Source organism: Mus musculus, chromosome 15, assembly GCF_000001635.26.
Source record: "Mus musculus strain C57BL/6J chromosome 15, GRCm38.p6 C57BL/6J".
NCBI lineage: Eukaryota > Metazoa > Chordata > Mammalia > Rodentia > Muridae > Mus > Mus musculus.
Genome location: NC_000081.6, coordinates 48,142,153 through 48,161,752, shown reverse-complemented (window position 1 = coordinate 48,161,752; position 19,600 = coordinate 48,142,153). Strand labels below are relative to the sequence as shown.

Genomic DNA, 19,600 nt, shown 5'->3' with positions numbered 1-19,600 from the left:
TTTAACTATAGTTTGAAATGACTATGGAAATAGTGTATAAGATGTTTTTGTAAAAATCAATTCCAAATTATCTGCTATATTCTAATGTGTCTCTCAAATTATATTTCTTCAGTTGTGTGAATATGTTTTACTATGCTTGAAGGATTCTGCTAGTAAACGTAAAATACACCGGTAACACTAAATATACTCATTGAGATTCAAATTTGGCTCTCACATTTTTCAGCTTTATGAGTTAAGGGAAATGGCATACATTTTTCCTCTGTTAGTTTATAAAAAAAAAAGTATGTGGAAATGTGTGGAAAATTACTCTCTCCCACATGTACTTTTTATAAAGCCATCCCAAAGTGGATTTGCATTAATCATGCTTAAAATCAAAATGAGTGTTCTATAAACAGAAATCATGTCATTTCTTTGAAAATTTAATACAGAAGTTAAAATATAGCAAATGAAAACTGAGTGACTTATATAGTCACTGAGCTTGGATACTTTGGTGAGATCTTCTGCCATAAGGTGATATTCATAGATAGTCTCATATTATTTTTAATTTTCTGCCATAAATTTTAAATTTTTGGTTTTCATTACATAATTCAACATACTTAAGGTGTTTGTTTTTATTTACCACTAGGTCATCCAGATAAACTTTGAAGAATTTGATTTGGAGATTGGCTATGACACGTTGACTATTGGTGATGGAGGTGAAGTTGGAGACCCAAGGACTGTGCTTCAGGTGTAAGTAGTATGTCACAGCTGTCACAGTGTATCAATAGAGCCATAAAAGTATTAAGCTGAGCTAGGCACTAGTGGGGTGCATGCTTTTAATTCAAGTACTGAGGAGGCAGAGGCAGGCAGATTTCTGAGTTTGAACCAGCCTGAATTTACAGACAGAATTCCAAGAGTGAAGTCTATACAGAGAAACCCAATTTTGAAAAACAACAACAAAACAAAACAATAGTAAATAAACAGACAAAACATGAAGAAATAAAAATTACAAAGCTGAAAGCTATAATATACCCAGAGGAGAACCTCATATAGACCAGTGTAGTCTCTGTGATATTTGTTTCTCTTGGTAGCATTTTTAACATCAAAGGAGAAAGGAATAACAGGAACAGGAAGAAAATACTTTATCAAGTGTAGTTAAAATCCTGTTTTCTACTCTATTGGAGGTCACACTTGTAACCAATGTTAATTATCTTGCACCCAATGAATGTGATCAAGGAGCAGATGAAGGGAGACCACTTTATCAGGACCATTAAGTGAATGGACCAGACTCACAACTAATTATGAGAAAATTGAGGCTAAGGACAGCTGGGTGATAGAAGTCTGGATAAAGAATAAAAACTGTGGGTTGTGCTCTTATATCCCCAGTAAGTACTCATGTGGAGCAAGTTGTTATGCAACAAAGGCAGAGCTTTTTATTGCATTCTTCTTAGAAGAGTAAAATAAATATTTTACAAGCTTTCTGTTCTCACAACTCAGTTCTCTACTGTCTTTGTGAGTTTGTGTAGTGCATGGTCTTCATCTCTTCCTATATTTTCCTTATTCTGAGAACTAGCATCAATATTTAAAAATCGTGCATGAAAACATACTTTATTAGGTTTTCTTCTGTCTACCATCAGTAAATACTCCTTTTATAAACAAAATTGTACTTCTGAGGAAATATTATTCATTCCCTCTATTAAAATGGACATTAACATAACTTTGTTGGTGTCCACAGCTAAGTCATCTAAAAGAAGATTGCTAACTGGCTAACAGATTTTGCATTAAAAAAAACTATTTCAACTAAAAAATTTTGATTAAAGAACTTACTGCTTTTTTAAAATTATCAATTAAATAGCATTCTATACTATTCTCATTTTCCTTTCAGTTTCTCTCATATACACTGCTCCTTCTCAAGTTCATGCCTTGTTTGCTTTTAACTTTGATGTTAAATATATGTCTTATTGTTGTATGATTTCAGGGCAGACCACTTAGATGAGAAATTGGGAGGGTTTTCCCTGTGGAAGATGTAGCCTTCCACTCTCAGCATTCCTTATGTGCCTGTAGTTCTCTCTTTAGGTATGGGGACTGAAAATATTTACTCCTCCCACGATAACATGTGTACTAGTATTGATATTGTTATATACTATGTAATAGACATACTACATTAGGGTGTCATGAGTGTTGGTTCCCTGTCATTTCTAGAATATATAAACTCACAGCAGACTTAGTGGTTTTCTGTCTGGCTCTCAATAATCTTTTCTTCACGTTCATGATGTTCCCTGAGCCATTGATACAGGAGTTCTGTTGCAGATGCATACACTGTAGTTATGCACTCCATGGTCATTTGTTCTCTGCATTTGACACATGTTAGTTTTCTGCAACATTAACAATCTCTAAAATGTGAAGCTTCCTTGATTAGAGATGAGAACAATACTTACCTGTGCATATAAGGACACTTATTTACAATGCAGTTAGGGATTATACTAGTTTATAAAAGTTGTATGCACGGGTTTTTCTTTAAGATTCATGACCTCTCTAGACACAGGAAATTGACTAGATTTCTAATACCAGGCATTTCCTGTTGAATGAAGGTCAGGTGGGGTAAAGGAGTGGGGGCCGAGGAGGTATGGGAGGTGGAACAGTCGGAGGGTGGACGGGGAAGAATAAAAATTAATTAATTATTAATTTTTAAAAATCCAGTTAGGCAGCTCTTAGCCACTACCCAGATAGGCTTCAAAGCTGGATATAGCTATTGATTGCTTCCTTCTTTTAGCATCATGTATAGTACCTACTTCTGGTACCATGAAACCCAGTTCTCATTGAAGAGGCTTTAAAGTCACATCCATGTTTAATCCCCCAATTCTTATATTCACAGAGCATGGTGTCTTCAGCAACAGGGACTTGCCTTCTACCTCTGGAATATAAACATGGACAACAGTAGTATTCTAAATTTTTTTTTTAGTTTTTTTAAAATTTCCCTGACCAATAACTTTAAAACAGCATTCTTCATACCTAGTACTGGAGTTTCCTTATTTAATCTATGGCCTTTGGTGGTGGATCATTGTCAGCCAAATAATGTCATGTATAGATGACATTATTATATATTATTATATATTAAGTACAAGTACATAAACACCTCTCTATATAAATTAACATATAGACTTAGATATTCATACCTACATTTATATAAAAAATGAACACACAAAAGCATATGAACATATGCACATGAATACATTATAAACATATATATTTATATATGAATACATATTCCTATAGACCTCTAAATCCATAGCCACATACACAAGTGCACATACACATGCAGCTCTACAATGCACATATACACATGTACACACATGTACACACGGTCACATGCATTCACAAATTAACCAAGTCCAAGTCATCTTCTGTCAATAACACATTAAAACAAAGACACAAAAAAAGACGGGAGTGAAAGAAAGAAAGAAAGAAAGAAAGAGAGAGAGAGAGAGAGAGAGAGAGAGAGAGAGAGAGAGAGGAATAAAATTACTACAGCCATTGTCTTTTGTGTCCAAAATTGGATTAATATGATGTCATCCAAGTCCCTTTAGTATAATGACAAATATATGCTTTTGGTGCTCAGAATTACTTTAGTTTAAAATTTAAGAACACTCTCTATTCAATTTTGATTATTTATCACAAATATTAAATTTATAGAATACTCACCTTTTGTAGAGCTTCATTCTTATTTTGTGTTTATAAATTATGAAAAGATTGGTAATTTCAATGGAACAAAACCAATTTCTTCTGTTTTCTTCAATTTTTTACTAGATATTTTCTTCATTTACATTTCAAATGCTATCCCAAAAGTTCCCTATACCCTCCCCCAGCCCTGCTCCCCTACCCACCCACTCTACTTCTTGGCCCTGGAGTTCCTCTGTACTGGGGCATATAAAGTTTGCAAGACCAAGGGGCCTCTCTTCCCAGTGATGGCTGACTAGGCCATCTTCTCCTACATATGCAGCTAGAGACACAAGCTCTGGGGGTACTGGTTAGTTCATACTGTTGTTCCACCTATAGGGTTGCAGACCCCTTCAGCTCCTTGGGCGCTTTCTCTAGCTTCTCCACTGGGGGCCCTGTGTTCCATCTTATAGATGACTGTGAGCATCCACTTCTGTATTTGCCAGGCACTGGCCTAGCCTCCCATGAGACAGCTATATCAGGAAAACCAATTTCTTTACTTGCTATTTTTTACTTTATGTTTGTGTTCATTTATTGCATGCAAATAATTTTTAAAATGTTTTAGTTGTTATTTTCACTCAGGAATAATTGTGCTATAGTAGGTAATAGAAAAGAAAAGACAAAAGAAATTTGGAAAACTTATGGAATAAGTATCTAAATGAACTGTATTTGTTCTCATAAGTATAAACAGTCAATAGGTAAAGAGCACAATGCATGTGCAAACATTTGTCGACCAAATTTAATGACAAGGTTCATTATATTTAAAGATTATAGTTTGAGGTAGCCAATAAATTAATACTTTTAATGTCCATGTTCACTGATGATTTCAAACCCACAATTATTGATTTATTATCTGTGAGTCAACTATGCATTATCCTTTCAGGAAATTGATCCCTTATAAAATGCAACTGTAAAATGCCATTTCAGGATTTTTGAAAACTATTTTTCTAGCAGTCAGTTCTTCAGTGAATTGCAAATATGGGGGAAATAACAAATGACTCACTTTTCATAGCAGCATAGGAGAAAGTATTGAATGCATTTTCATAAAAAATGATAGTTACATGTTTGTATGATACAAAGAAAATTGTTGTGATATAGAATGGCTGCTGTTCCCTAATGGATGTAACAAAAATGCTTTGAAAGAATATAGAGATCAGGCATTGAGCCTAATAGATATTAAATAGATCCTGCCTTTATTTCAGTTTCTATTTCAGAGCTTAAGGAAGATTTCTGACTGCATTTATCTAGGCTTTTATGCTTTCATTACACATAAAGAGACTAACCCAGAGTTTTAAAGCACAGCATGAATGCATACTGAGGCTACTATGTTTATAAATAAACATAAATTGAAGATCATTTAGTCACAATGAATTCAAAATTGTGCACTAAAATTATGTAAAGAACCATTTGTAAGCCTTATGTGAATGACCTGATGCTTCTGATTGGGCCCCCTAATATTCTTTAGTGTCAGAGCTAGAAGTTAGATACAGGTTGCTCAAAACAGCAAGGAGTATTGGAATTTAAAATAAGTCATTTGAAAAGAATTATCTACTGAAGTTGCATGTAAAGGATAGTTTTAAGGGAGCTAGCTGCTCTTCAGAAAATACAATTAAAAATAAAGTCACTAACAAGTACAGTGATTCCTTGCCACAAAATCCAGGAAAGATGAAGCAGTTTTCTATTAAATAGAGATTAAAGCAGTCTGTGATGTGCATCATAGGAAATCCACTAAGCAGACTCCACCAAAGAAAAATAACTCACTCTTTCATAAAGGCAGGCAGATGTAATCCATCACACATGGGTTCCTTGTCCTGATCCAGACCAAAAAAAAAAAAAAAATGCAATTCTACCTGTTCTGTGACAAGCTGGAAGTAAAATCCTGGAGCCCTCTGTCTGGCTGGCTAAAACTAGCATAGAAACTGAAGATCTATTTCTTCCTCCTAGTTCCTGCATCAGAGGATTGGCTCAAAGGCAAAAGACACTGTTGTCATTTTTTAAAAACCTTTTAAGAGAAACATAGGAGTTATAATTTCCAGTTTTCTAAATCTAACATGACTGATAGATATGGGAGTTTGACATTTATACGTTCACTACAAGTACAGGTTTTAATATTTCGTGATGTTTACCCTTAAACCAGGGGTGAATGGGAAATCAGGAAATACCGGTCGATAGGAAAGTAAGTAGCAGGGGATTAATTTACCATGTGTATTCTACAGGCACTGGATATCGGCATAATTCATAACCGACAAACACACAAAGCAGGGCAGTGTAGTATATAAGAACAATCTGAATATTTACCAGGACAATCAAGGCTGGTATGGTGTATACACCATAGTGAATGCACATTGTGTATACGTAGGTCAGACGCAGATTTCATACTGAGGCAAATTACTTTCTATTTTCAATTTGTGCTTGAATTCCCATTTTTTGTGAAGGTTTATTTATTTCCCAGCATCACTCAAAACACTGTTACCAATGTCTCACCAAAATTCTTTGGCCATATTGAAAATCCATGATCAAGACATAATTTAAAGATATTTCTTTTCAGGGTAGAGTATGCTTAATGATGATAAGCTGACTTGGAGACAATTAATTTGCCTAACTTGAATTGGCAGACATAGATTATAACAATTATGTTTTTATTATTTTGTACAGTATTCATATATTTTCTGAGGAAGTCTGGGAAATATTTAAGGTGAAGATAATAAACATTTGGTACTAATACATGTGCATATGTATATACACAAATAATAAGTATCAAGACGGATGATTTTTTTATATTATAAAAATTCCTATTTGTATCACTTTGATCTTTATTTGTTGTCCAATTCCTCTGGCTAGGAATTCAAGTACTAGATTGAATTGGTAGGGAGAAAGTGGGAAGCCTTGTCTACTCCCTGATTTTAGTGGGATTGCTTCAAGTTTCTCTCTATTTAGCTTGATGTTGGCTAGGATTTGCTGTATGTTGCTTTTATTATGTTTAGGTATGGGCCTTGAATTCCTGTTCTTCGCAAGACTTTTATCATGAAGGGGTGTTGGATTTTGTCAAATGCTTTCTCAGCATTGAAAGAGATGTTCACGTGGTTTTTGTCTTTGCGTTTGTTTATATAGTGGATTACATTGATGGATTTCAGAACATTGAACCACCCTTGCAAACCTGGGATGAAGCCTACGTGATGATGATGGATGATCGTTTTGATGTGTTCTTGGATGCGGTTTGGGAGAATTTTATTGAGTATTTTTGCATCTATATTCATAAGGGAAATTGGTCTGAAGTTCTCTTTCTTTGTTGGGTCTTTGTGTGGTTTAGGTATCAGAGTAATTGTGGCTTCATAGAACGAATTGGGTAGAGTATCTTCTGTTTCTATTTTATGGAATAGTTTGAGAAGAACTGGAATCAGGTCTTCTTTGAAGGTCTGATAGAACTCTGCACTAAACTCACCTGGTCCTGGGCTTTTTTTTTTTTTTTTTTTTTTTTTTTTTTTTTTTTTTTTTTTGGTTGGGAGACTATTAATGACTGTTTCTATTTCTTCAGGGAATATGAAACTGTTTAGATCATTAATCTGATCCTGATTTAGCATTGGTACCTGGTATCTGTCTAGAAAATTGTTCATTTCATCCAGACTTTCCAGTTTTGTTGAGTATAACTTTTTGTAGTAGGATCTGATGATTTTTTGAGATTTCCTCAGATTCTGTTGTTATATCTCCCTTTTTATTTCTGATTTTGTTAATTAGGATACTGCCCCTGTGCCCTCTAATTAGTCTGGCCAAGGGTTTAACTATCCTGTTGATTTTCTCAAAAAACCAGCTCCTGGTTTGGTTGATTCTATGTATAGTTCTTTCTGTTTCCACTTGGTTGATTTCAGCCCTGAGTTTGCCTGCCATCTACTACTCTTGGGTGAATTTGCTTCTTTTTGTTCTAGAGCTTTTAGGTGTGCTGTCAAGCTGCTAGTGTGTGACTCTCTAGTTTCTTTTTGGAGGCACTCAGTGGTTTGACTTTTCCTCTTAGTACTGTTTTCATTGTGTTCCATAAGTTTGGGTATGTTGTGGCTTCATTTTTATTAAACTCTAAAAAGTCTTTAATTTCTTTCTTTATTTCTTCCTTGACCAAGTTATCATTGAGTAGAGTGTTGTTCAGCTTCAATGTGTTATTTATGTTGTTATTGAAGATCAGCCTTAGTCCATGGTGATCTGATAGGATGCATGGGATAATTTCAATATTTTTGTATCTATTGAGGCCTGTTTTTTGACCAATTATATGGTCGATTTTGGAGAAGGTACCATGAGGTTCTGAGAAGAAAGTATATCCTTTTGTCTTAGGATGAAATGTTCTACCTGTTAATTCTATTTGTTTCATAACTTCTGTTAGTGTCTATGTGTCTCTGTTTAGTTTCTGTTTCCAGCATCTGTCCATTGATGATAGTGGGGTGTTGAAGTCTCCCACTATTACTGTATGAGGTGCAATGTGTGCTTTGAGTTTTTGTAAAGTTTCTTTAATGAAAATGGATGCCCTTACATTTGGAGCATAGGTATTCAGAATTGAGAGTTCATCTTGGTAAATTTTACCTTTGATGAGTAAGAAGTATCCCTCCTTATCTTTTTTGATAACTTTAGGTTGAAAGTCGACTTAATTCGATATTAGAATTCCTACTCCATCTTGTATTTTGGGATCATTTGCTTGTAAAATTGTTTTCAAGACTTTTACTCTAAGGTTTTTGTCCCTGAGGTGGGTTTCCTGTATGCAGCAAAAAAGTTCAGATAATGAAATATTTTTCATGATCTCCACTACAGTGTTCTTCTTAAGCTTATGTGCCAATAATTATATCATAATATTTTATGAGTTTCTTTGTGTTTAATTTCACAATCTACCTATATACAGGCCTTGGTGATGCGACTGTACTTAAAATGCAGTATTTAAAATGCCACCTTTGTAGGTTTGGTAGATGTCTCAAGAGTAGGGTTATTTATTGCCGTTTTCAGGCTCTGTCAAGCACATGGTCCTCTATGCTGCCCTCATCTGGATTAATAAAATTATACAAACCAGACAGGAGACATTTGTATCCGATCTGAGGATGCCTGGTTATCATTAATGGAATCTACATTTTCTTCCCTGAAGCCATATTTGTGGTCTTAGCAATAAGCAGGCAAATATTAGGAGACTTCTTTTGAAGAATTTAACTTTTTTGTATGACAATCTATACAACATGAATATTCATAGTAAGTCTGCTTTCCTTATTTCTCCTTCTATATGGAATCGCCTATCAAATCCCAATCTCTGATTTACTCATTTGATTTCATCCTTGCTTAACCCATGGCCCTTATTCAATTATATGAAGCAATATGAATTATTTTTCCTTTCAGTAGTTCAAAAACAGCACATTGCTGAATGTGCATTATTCATTTGGAGTGGCAGTTATGCTATGTCTTATAGGAAGGTAGTTCTTTTAAATAAAATCATTAGCAATAAAACATGTGTCACACATCCTCTTAGTTAAGGATTGCTATTTCTGTGATAAACACTATGACCAATAGCAATGTGGGGAGCAAAGGGTTTATTTGGCTTGTCATTCACATCACAGTTTATCATCAACAGAAATCAGGACAGGAACACAAACACGGTAGGAAGCTGAAGACAAGAGCTGATTTAAAAAAAAAAAAAAGCCACGGAGGAGTGTTGTTTACTTGCTTGCTCCTCATGACTGGCTCAGCCTGCTGATCAGGAACCCAGCGCTACCAGCCCAAGGATTGTACCACACTAAAATGGTTAGACCCTCCCTCATCAAGGTCTAATTAAGATCTAATAGATACATTTTCTTAATAGAGATTCCCTCCTCTCAGCTGACATTAGTTTTGACAAGTTGACATAAAATTATCCATTATAACACTCACTATAAAACTAATTAGTTAAAGCATCATGTATTCACTATGAAAATTACAGAGTATATTACTTGGAAATTTGTTGCTTTGCACATCATTTTGATAGTTCTCAAGAAAAATCTACAGCAAAGTTCTGTGGAATTTAAAAATTAAAATGATATACACATTTTTTGGAGACTAAAAATACTTAAAGATCTTTATAGATCCACTTTCCTTTTTTAGTTCAAAGGGAAGTATAAAGCTCTCTGACACTCTAGTAATCTTGCCTTGGGGATATGAAAGATCTAACCTAGTTAAACACATGAAATAGTACTTTTAAATTATAAAGCTTGATCACTAAATTGTGTGTTTTATCTTTTATGTTATACGGGTACATAGCTGTGTAAGCTAGACAGTTTTTTTTTTTTTCTAGCATAGAACATATTGAAGGATACCTCTTTCACAATTTGCATGCAGAGGGTACTTTAGTAATCCATCTTTCTCTTCTTCTTCAATCTCTTTTTCAGGCTAACTGGAAGCTTTGTGCCAGACCTGATAGTGAGCATGAGAAGCCAAATGTGGCTCCATCTTCAAACAGATGAAAGTGTTGGATCTGTTGGCTTCAAGGTTAACTACAAAGGTAAGCATGAATTTCTTCTGCAGAAAATATGTTACCATAATACAGCCAAAGAATACTTTTAAATGCTGGCTTAATTGCATCTACAAAGTGAAGGGAAATGTATTTTCTATAATTCAATGAACAATACATTTAAAAAGAAATCATTTTCTGTACCAACCATAGATGTTGGTTATTACATGTCTTTAAATAAAATGTTTTCCTTTAAAACATGTCAGTTTTCATACCTCATGTCTCACCCTATGGTTTAGTCATACTGGAATACAAAACTTTCACACAATAGAACGCGAATTTAATCTCTTTAAATAATTTGCCTGTCAAAACAGCTGTTATTAAATGATTAAAAGTATTTGTAAATGAATTAAACCCTCAAATTCTTGGGTCCTTGTTTGTTTTAATATATGAGGTTAAATATATAGTGTTAGTGTTATGATTCACTTTCAAATAAGTCAGAGGCTTCGATGTGTTTTTAAATTACTACTTCCCATCTCAGTAACATGGATATGAATTAATAACATGAGTGTAAAACCTCTTCCAGTTTCATTTAGTTCAGACAAATGCAGTTTAAATAAGTAACATTTGAACCTTTACTGAACTTTGATTAAACTCAATGTAGACACATGATATACATAGATATGTAAAGGTATAATTCTACATGAAAAATGTGTAAATATTAATACATGCAAATGAATCAGAAATCTAGAAAGGTACATGTGAATGAGACTAACAAATTTTGCATATCTTGAATTTATTATTACTATTGTGGAAAAGTAATTATCCTCCATCTTATCAATTAACAATGGCTATGAATTTTTTCTTACCTGCATAATAATTTTAATTAGTTTCCTTTTTGAAGCACTGCCATTCCTTTGTGTCTGGACATATGAAATAAATGTGTGATGTTGTCTGGAAGAACACATTCATTCTACATTTTTTATTTGTAACAACATTTATTACTATATTAACTTGAAGAACTCTAGAAATATGTATAAATGTCAGTTGAATAAAAAGGAACATTTATCTATGGTTTAAAATCCATCCTTGCAGCAGTTAAAATATACATTCCTCCTGAATAAGTAAAACAAATTTACAAATTGAAAAAAAAATATTAAGCTTATGCTGGAATTACTTACTTGATTTTTCCTTTCCTTATCACTTTAAATAGAGAAGCAAGGCAAGCATCCTTGCATTCCTTAAATTTTTCATCATTTCTCTAACCCTGAGAAAGATATTTGTCATAAAATCTATAGTTGGTTAAACCTCAGAAACTATATTAATCATTAATAGCAATGCTTCAACAAGAAAGTTATTGAAACTTGGGATGAGGTTATAGTGGCAGGGGGATTCTATCGACCTTTCTAGAATTCTCTTTTCTGCTGCTATTCAAGGGTAGAGGTTCAGTGTAAAAAAGCCAAAATCAGCATTATTTTATTCTCATTTTCTCTGGGATTCAAAAATAGTGCTTAAAAGTTATTCTAAGGATCTGTGTATATTTCAATTACTGAATATGTTGCTGAATATAAAACCAGACACTTTCCCTTTCAAGATCATAATTTAGTGATGAAGCATAAAAATCTACACAAGAATTCATGCATAAATATCCACAGGTAAGATGCATCTGAAATCCAAGAAATTCTAACTCAAAAATTTACTGTATCTTTTCCCCACACTTCCATCCAGTTTCTTCCACTCTACCCTACTTATTGTCAAGGGAGATTTTTCAATTTTTTCCCTTCATCCTTGTCTCTAAACTCTGATTTAACAAGAGTATATGTTATTTCTGTATTTATTACTGTGTCTTTGGATATAATCTAGATTCTATATGACTTTGTTCTTGTTTTAATCCATTACTTTGTGTACTCCTCTGAACCAAGTTAAAACATTTTTTAGTGTCTACTTTAAGTCTACTTTCACAAATGACCACTCCCTGTCTTTGAAAAGCACTATAGAAACAACTATGTAACCAGACCATTATATATATATATGTTACCAACCTTATATTCCAATTAGCAAGCATCCAACTACATCATCCTGAGTATACATTCAATTAAGGCTGATCAAATGATTTTCCTGTATATATAATATACATAAAATAAATTTTTTAGGTATTTATTTCATTTACATTTCCAATGCTATCCCAAAAGTCCCCCAAAATAAATTTTTTTTTAAAAGTCTGTTTTCCTGTGATATTTTCTACAGTGAAAAATACCCTTTGAATTCTGAATATTATTTAAACTGAGTTCAAACTGAAAGCATGATTCATTCTACATAATTCCAAATTTTGTTGTGTAGTAGCAACCTCTCCTACAAAAATATGTTTATAATTACCATAGTCTCTGTGGAGTAGTATGTTGGTTCTAAAGGAACATCTGCTAAAGTCCTTTCAGATTCCATCTAAATATATCCTCTTTGTATGTGATAGCATTAGACAAACAGATCAACTTATACACAGCCTTTATTAAGAAGAGTATAACATTTGTATTTTAAAAGGTTAATTCTTTGAGAATTTCATGGATTGTTTTTATTATAGTTACCACCTTGTCAACTTATTTGATTAATACCCTCTCATTCCACATACACAAAATCTTTGTACCCTTAGATTTTTTTTGATTGTTTTATATCTGTGCATTCTAGTTAGTACTGTTATACATTGTGGTATGAGCCTATCTATTGGAGTGCAGTCTATCTGCCAGGAGGTATACATTCCCCTGCTCCTTTTAAAGAAAATAGATTACTTTTCATACACTATATCTGGATTTCAGTTTCCTTTAGTGAATTCCTCTGAATTACTCTGTAACTCCCCTCCCTGTGGATCCACTCCTTTTCTGTTTCTCAGAAGAAAAGAATAGCCTTCAAAGAGATAACAACAAAACATAACATAAAATATCATAAGATAAAATTAAAAATATCATATTGAATTTGGAAAAGGCAAATGAACTGAAGGAAAAGAGCCCGAGAGAAAGCAGTAAAATCAGAGACCTTGTCTTTCATATACTCAGGATAAAATTACTAAGCTGAAAGCTGTAATATTTAGACAGAGGAACTGGTGCAAAAATAAAAATTGTCAGCCCTATGCTTGCTATATCAGCCTCTGTGAGTTCATATGAGCTTTGCTCAGCTAATTTAGAGGGCCTTGTTTTCCTCTGTTTCTTCTGCCTCATCTATCAAGAGGTTCCTATACTTCAAGGGAAGGGATTTGATAAAGACCTCCCATTCAGATTCATGTGTTTCAAAATCTTCCCTCTCTCATTGTATAATTTCTAGCGGTGTATCTCTGTTTTGTTCCCATTTGTTACAAGAGGAGGCTTCTCTGATGAAGGCTGCGAAAGGTGCTGATTTATGAGTTAACAAATTATCATTAGGAGTCATTTAATCACCCATTTTTTTAAAGATCAGTAATATTTTGTTTTAAGAAAGACCTCTTAGCTATCTAGTCTTTGGTTCCCAATCATCAAAATGGCATCAGGTATGAGTTCTATCTTATGAAACGGGTATGAAGTAAAATCAGATGTTGGTTGCGCTTATAAGCTTGGTTCTACCTGTGACCTAGTATTTTTTTGTAGGAAGGACAGCATTGGTGATAAAAGTTTTGTGGCTGTCTTGGGGTTTACATTTATCTTTTGGTAGCCCATAGAGTACCTTCCTGTACCAAAGACTCTAGAATGAAAAGATGAAGCTACTATATAAGCACCAGCTTGACCTCTCCATAGTCAATAAGTTTTATAGGAATTATCTTCAGCAATGGAGTCTTGTTGTCAGTTTTTGGAGAACAACCTATTATCTTGACAACATCTGGGTGTGAGGTCATCCATTGGTGTGTAGTCTAACTGTCAAGAGTCACACATTAATGAAAGAAACAAATAAACAATCAAATAAAATTCCTTTTCTCCAAGCTATCAATGTCCAATAACACCTCACCTGAGGGTGGTACTTTTTGACCAAGTGTTCTCTTTAACCTGTCCATCTTGGAATTTTATCTGCTTTAGCTTGGTCAGATCTTAGTCATGCCCTCATCTCAACTATGAACTCATATGTCCAACTGTCATGTTGTTTCTGGTAAACACTATTAACTTGTAGTTATCCACTACCTCTTCTTTTACATTCTTTACACTTCCTCTTCCAAAATGATCCCTTGACTTTGAAAAAACTGGTTCTGATACTAATGTCAAATTTAAAGCTGAGACTCTGTATTCTGTTATTTTCTGCATTCACCATGACTTGTTGTAGGTCTCCGTGTTAATATATTGCAAGAGGGAGGTTTTAGATAAAGCTGAAGAGTCAAAAGATGCACTAATATGTGAGTATAATGTAGTCACCCTAAAAGGGAACAAAAATCCACTACAAACACAATGGACAAACAAATAAAATTTGTGTTCCAGGAGTGGATTACTACTACTGGAGTTGTTGGTCATAGATTCCCAATTACTGTAGGCTATTGCCATTGTTCTCAATTACCTCTAATAAGCATGAATATAAAACACTGCTTCTGAAGACATCATACACTTGAGTAATACAGAGAAATAAAGCTGCTATTGACCTGAAAACAGCATCAACACTGTCTGGCTTCAAAGTGATGGAAGGTACTAACCATGTTGACAGTGTAGAATACTGATCAAAACTTTCATATACCTGTGAAACATTGGAATTATGAGAACTACTGGCTTGGCAAGTTATGCCCACTTGTACAATGATAGCACATATGTCATGTCAATTTTAAATTAGATTTCAGGCCTATTTAAATGAAAGAACTCACATGGTTATAGGGACCAAGAATATATGAGTCAACAGGACATAGGCTCTATAGGAAGACTTGACCCCTTTACTTTGCTAATGGGACATAACTTTTACTCATATATGATTTTTAACTTACATATGAAAAATTAAAAGGGCCACATATATGCACAAGTGTGTGTGTGTGTGAGAGAGAGAGAGAGAGAGAGAGAGATCTTATGTTTTCTATATAGTTCAATAAAATTACCCAAAAGAAAGGTTGAGAAACATTAATCAGAAGAAAACATCATCTCAAAACAAATTGTCTTTACAAATTTATAGTGTGATTAAACTCAAAGTTTGAGAAATAGAAATTTCCAGACTGCTTCTCATGTTCCTGAGATACAGAAATGAAGTAAGAAAGCAATCAAAATAAGGGATAAGACATTGTAAGAGTTATACTACATACTAGGATGAAGGCTGTTTATTAGTATAAAATTAAATACATTTGCTTGGGTTATCTGACTTAAATATCAAAACTTTAGAATTAACCTGTAATATGTGATGCTGTTTGGACAAGTGTATTAGTTATACAGCTGTGAAGAGACTGCATAACTACAGCAACTCTTATAAAGGAAAACTATGTATTTGGTGTTGGCTTACAGTTCAAAGATATAGTCCATTATCTTCATTGCATGAATCGTGGCAACATGCAGACATACAGAGTGCTTGAGAGTCCTACACTTGACACGCAGGCAATAGAAAGAGATTCTGAGATAAACTGGGTGTACATTGAGAATATGAGACCTCAAAGTCTGCCCCACAGTGATACACATTCTTTAAAAAGCTCACACTTACTTCAACAAGGCCAAACCTCCAAATAGAGCCAATCCCTATGGGCTGAGCATTCAAACACATGAATATATGGGATCTGTGGGAGGGCAAACCATTTCAGACCACCACAGCATGGTTAGAAGTGGATCTACCTTAAGTAGCAAGGAAGTGCAAGAGGAGAGTAAAAGTTTCCAATCAATAAAATAGAAATGTATTGTGTGTGTGTGTGTGTGTCTGTGTGTCTGTGTGTGTGTGTGTGCATGTGTGTGTAGCTAAGGTTAATTTAAAGTTTTTAAGTGTAATCACAGAACACTGATTTAAAAAGCATTGCCTAAAACCCCACAAGAACCATTAGAAGTTAAATATATTTTTCCATAATCAATAATATCTAAGTATCTTGAACTGAACTAATGAGTAATGTCTTACATAAATCATTATTCAAGATACAACACTAGATGTTCCATCTGAAAAACCAAACCTTTGTTATTTATCTTTCCCCAATGGCCTTAGAAATATTAATTCTATTTGTTTATTTTTCTATTGTAATTATTTCTAATACATACTAACAAAACAGGAAGCAAATAAAAAGAGTTCTACCTAATGGCCATATTAGTCTCTATTAACTGTGCATGACTTTGGAGACATATTTTCATCTTAATATTTGAAACATGAAGAATTATCAAAGGATAATGAATATTTATCCAGGTTCTTGTATATCCCAATCTTTTTGCCAAAATTAACTCATTAGGTTTCATTAAAATTGTAAGAGGTAAGAATTATTACTCATTTTACATATGGAATACCTAAGATGCAAGCATTATAGTAATAAGAACTTTACTTTTGCAATAACTGAAGCCATTCTTTCACAAATGTGAGCATGCAATTGTTCATAGTTTGTATGAATGAAGGACTAATGAATGAGTCAACAAGTATAGCTCACTAACTTACCGCAGAACAGAGACACAAGTCTAACTTTGCTAACTTCATGCTGTCTTCTATTATCGAATATTACATCCCAGGTGAACTTGATGGAGTTTTAGAAGCATGTGCTGCAAACGCTAGCCATTGTGAGTAACTTGGGGAATACTAAAAGAGCCATGTTAAACTCATAATGACCCCATTGTGTCATCAGATACATAAAAACATAACATGTGCACATGCAGTTCACACACATACCAGAAATCTAACACATTTTATATAGGAAATTATGATTTTAAAAATGTTCTTGAGAATTATCTGATTCTTTTAAATGCAACACTTATAGGATTCTAGACCTCATGATATCTCCTTTTAGAAATTAGACATTAAGCTACTTTATTCATATTTAATTGTATGACAGTATTCTTCAAGAGCATGAACTGGTGGTAACAAAGTCACTTACTTTTATAAGCAAGTGTATGTCCTTCTGATACAATTGTTATCACCCTTCAAAAGGCTGGTAATTTCACAGCTATACTATAGATAATATAGTTGATGGGAATCGGGTTTTTGGAAGTTTTGGGAGATAATATGTTTATCACTCTTTGAATAATACATTATGTGTTTATAGACTGTGGCCTCAAAACCTCTATATTTCTATAAATCTTAGCAGTGGCTTAAATTTATTTAGACATCTAAATTTTAAAATAGCTTTTAACTAAAGTGCATGGTAAGAGCTTGAAATTTTGATGATGCCAGTTGGTTTTGACCCATAATTTTGAAATGAGATAGTTTCATTAAAAATGGCTGATTTTTTAAATATTTAGATTCATTAATTTTTATGGTTTGAAGTGAACTCACTGTCTCTTGCCTCAGTGAACATCTGATGAGTAGAAATGACATTCTTTGCTTAAATCTAAGTTTTTTACTAATTAGGACTCATGCTGGTGATAAGATGGATTGAGAGCAAAAGTTTGGAAATTATATAGTTACAGTTTTTTAACCCAAAGCTAAATTTTAATAGAACTAAAAAGTTTACTATAAAATGCCAACTTGATGAAATTATTCATTTCGTCTGTCTTTCTTTCTTCTTTCCTTCTGTCCTTCCTCCCTCTTTCTTTACTTCATCCTTCCTTCCTCGCTTCCTTCCTTCCTTTCCTTCTTTCTTTCATTTCTATATCCCAAACAGTGTTTCCTTCCCTCCTCTCCCCATATTTTCCCCGAGACATCCTCCCACAACTACTTCTATTTCCCTTCAGAAAAGTGGAGATCATCCATGAATAACCAGCTATTGCACATCCAGTTGCAGTACGACTAGTCACATCCTCTCCTATTAAGGTTGGACTAGGTCACCAAGTTGAAGGAAAGGATCCCAAATTCTGACAAAAGTGTCAAAGACAGCCTCTGCTTCCACTGTTAGAAGTCCCACAAAGAGACCAAACTATACAACTATTGCATCTATGCAGGGAGTCTAGGACAGTTCAATGTAGGCTCATTGGTTGTTGGGTCAGTTTCTGTGAGCCACTAGAAACTCAGATTAATGGATCCTGTGGGTTTTCTAATGGTATCTTTGACCCCTTTGTCTCCTACAATCTGTCCTCCTCAGCTTCTCTGAATTACCCAAGTACAATCTAATGTTTATCTGTGATTCTCTGTATCTGTTTCTGTCAGTTGCTGAGTAAATCTCTCTGTTGGCAATTGGGCTAGGCATCAATCTATGAGTATAGCAGATCATTAGGAATAATTTCATTGACTTTTTTCTTCAGTTGTGCTTGGTTCTTGTTTAGGTCTCTGGGATATCCAACATCTGGGTCCTGAACTTCCAGGCAGTGTCAAGGGTGGCCTCCCTCTCATGGCATGGGATTCAATCTAGATGAGTCATAGGCTTCATACCAGAGAGGATGGTATTGTTCAACATATGATAATCTATTAGTATAATCCACCAATTAAACAAATTCAAAGAAACATACACACAAATATCTTATTAGATAATAAAAAAGACTTTGACAAAATCCAACACCCTTTCTTGATAAGAGGTCAGAAATGTCCAGGATACAAGGAATAAACATAATAAAGGCAATTTAAAGCAAGCATACAGCCAACATCAAATTGAATGGAGGAAAACTTAAAGCGATTACATTAAAGCCTAGAAAAGGCTGTCTGGTCTCTCCTTCTCTATTCAGTATAGCACTTGAAGTTTTAACTAAAGCAATAGCACAGCTAAAAAAATCAAGCAAAGATATAAATTTAAAAGAAAAAAGCCAAAGATGATGAGATAGTATACATTAGTGACCTTAAATATTCTACCAGGGAACTTTCTACAACTGATAAATATTTTCAGAGAAATGGCTGGATATGAAATTAACTCCAAAAAATCATCAGCTCTTCTATATAACAGGTAAATGATAAAGGGGCAGAGAAAAATATTAAATTTTAGTTCATCAAATGAGGTTTTGAGAGATCTACTGGAACAAGAGATATATATTCTCGGCAGAAATACAAAATAAGGATAATTTTTAAGCCTAATGTAAACATCATTTTAAATGACTTGTTTGACATCTAATTAAGTAATACATTAATATTTTCAATAACTATCAGAGTTATACTTTTCTAGAGTTACTATCTACCTGTTTCATGCTCTTGGAAATTATTCCTTTTATATCAGGAACAACTTACTGATTTTTAGTATTAAATAATATTTTATTATAGATTTGTAATTTGTATTAATTATTTTATGCATTTACATTTCAAATGATATCCCCCTTCCCGGTTTCCCCTATGCAAACCCTCCATCACATCCTCCTCCCTTTTGCATCTATGAGGGTGGTTCCCACTCCTGCCTCCCCATTGTAGCATCAACCTATGCTGGGGCATCAAGCCACCACATGACCAAGGACCCTCCCTCCCACTGATTCTAGATAAGGTCATATGTTTCTGGAGCCATAGATC

General features: G+C 34.0%; 1 protein-coding gene across 10 annotated transcripts in view; it reads left to right on the top strand.

Moving 5' to 3' along the window:
• The window catches only part of Csmd3 (CUB and Sushi multiple domains 3), a 1,211,921-nt gene that overhangs the window by 630,806 nt on the left and 561,515 nt on the right, over positions 1-19,600 (top strand). For all 10 annotated transcript variants that reach the window (XR_001781523.2, XR_003951374.1, NM_001081391.2 and 7 more), the window contains 2 exons: positions 626-729; positions 10,080-10,192. Coding sequence is in view for 8 of the 10 variants with exons in the window: in NM_001081391.2 (NP_001074860.2) it covers positions 626-729; positions 10,080-10,192 (217 nt within the window). In the remaining 2 variants the exon portion in view is untranslated. The remainder of the gene's footprint in view (positions 1-625; positions 730-10,079; positions 10,193-19,600) is intronic.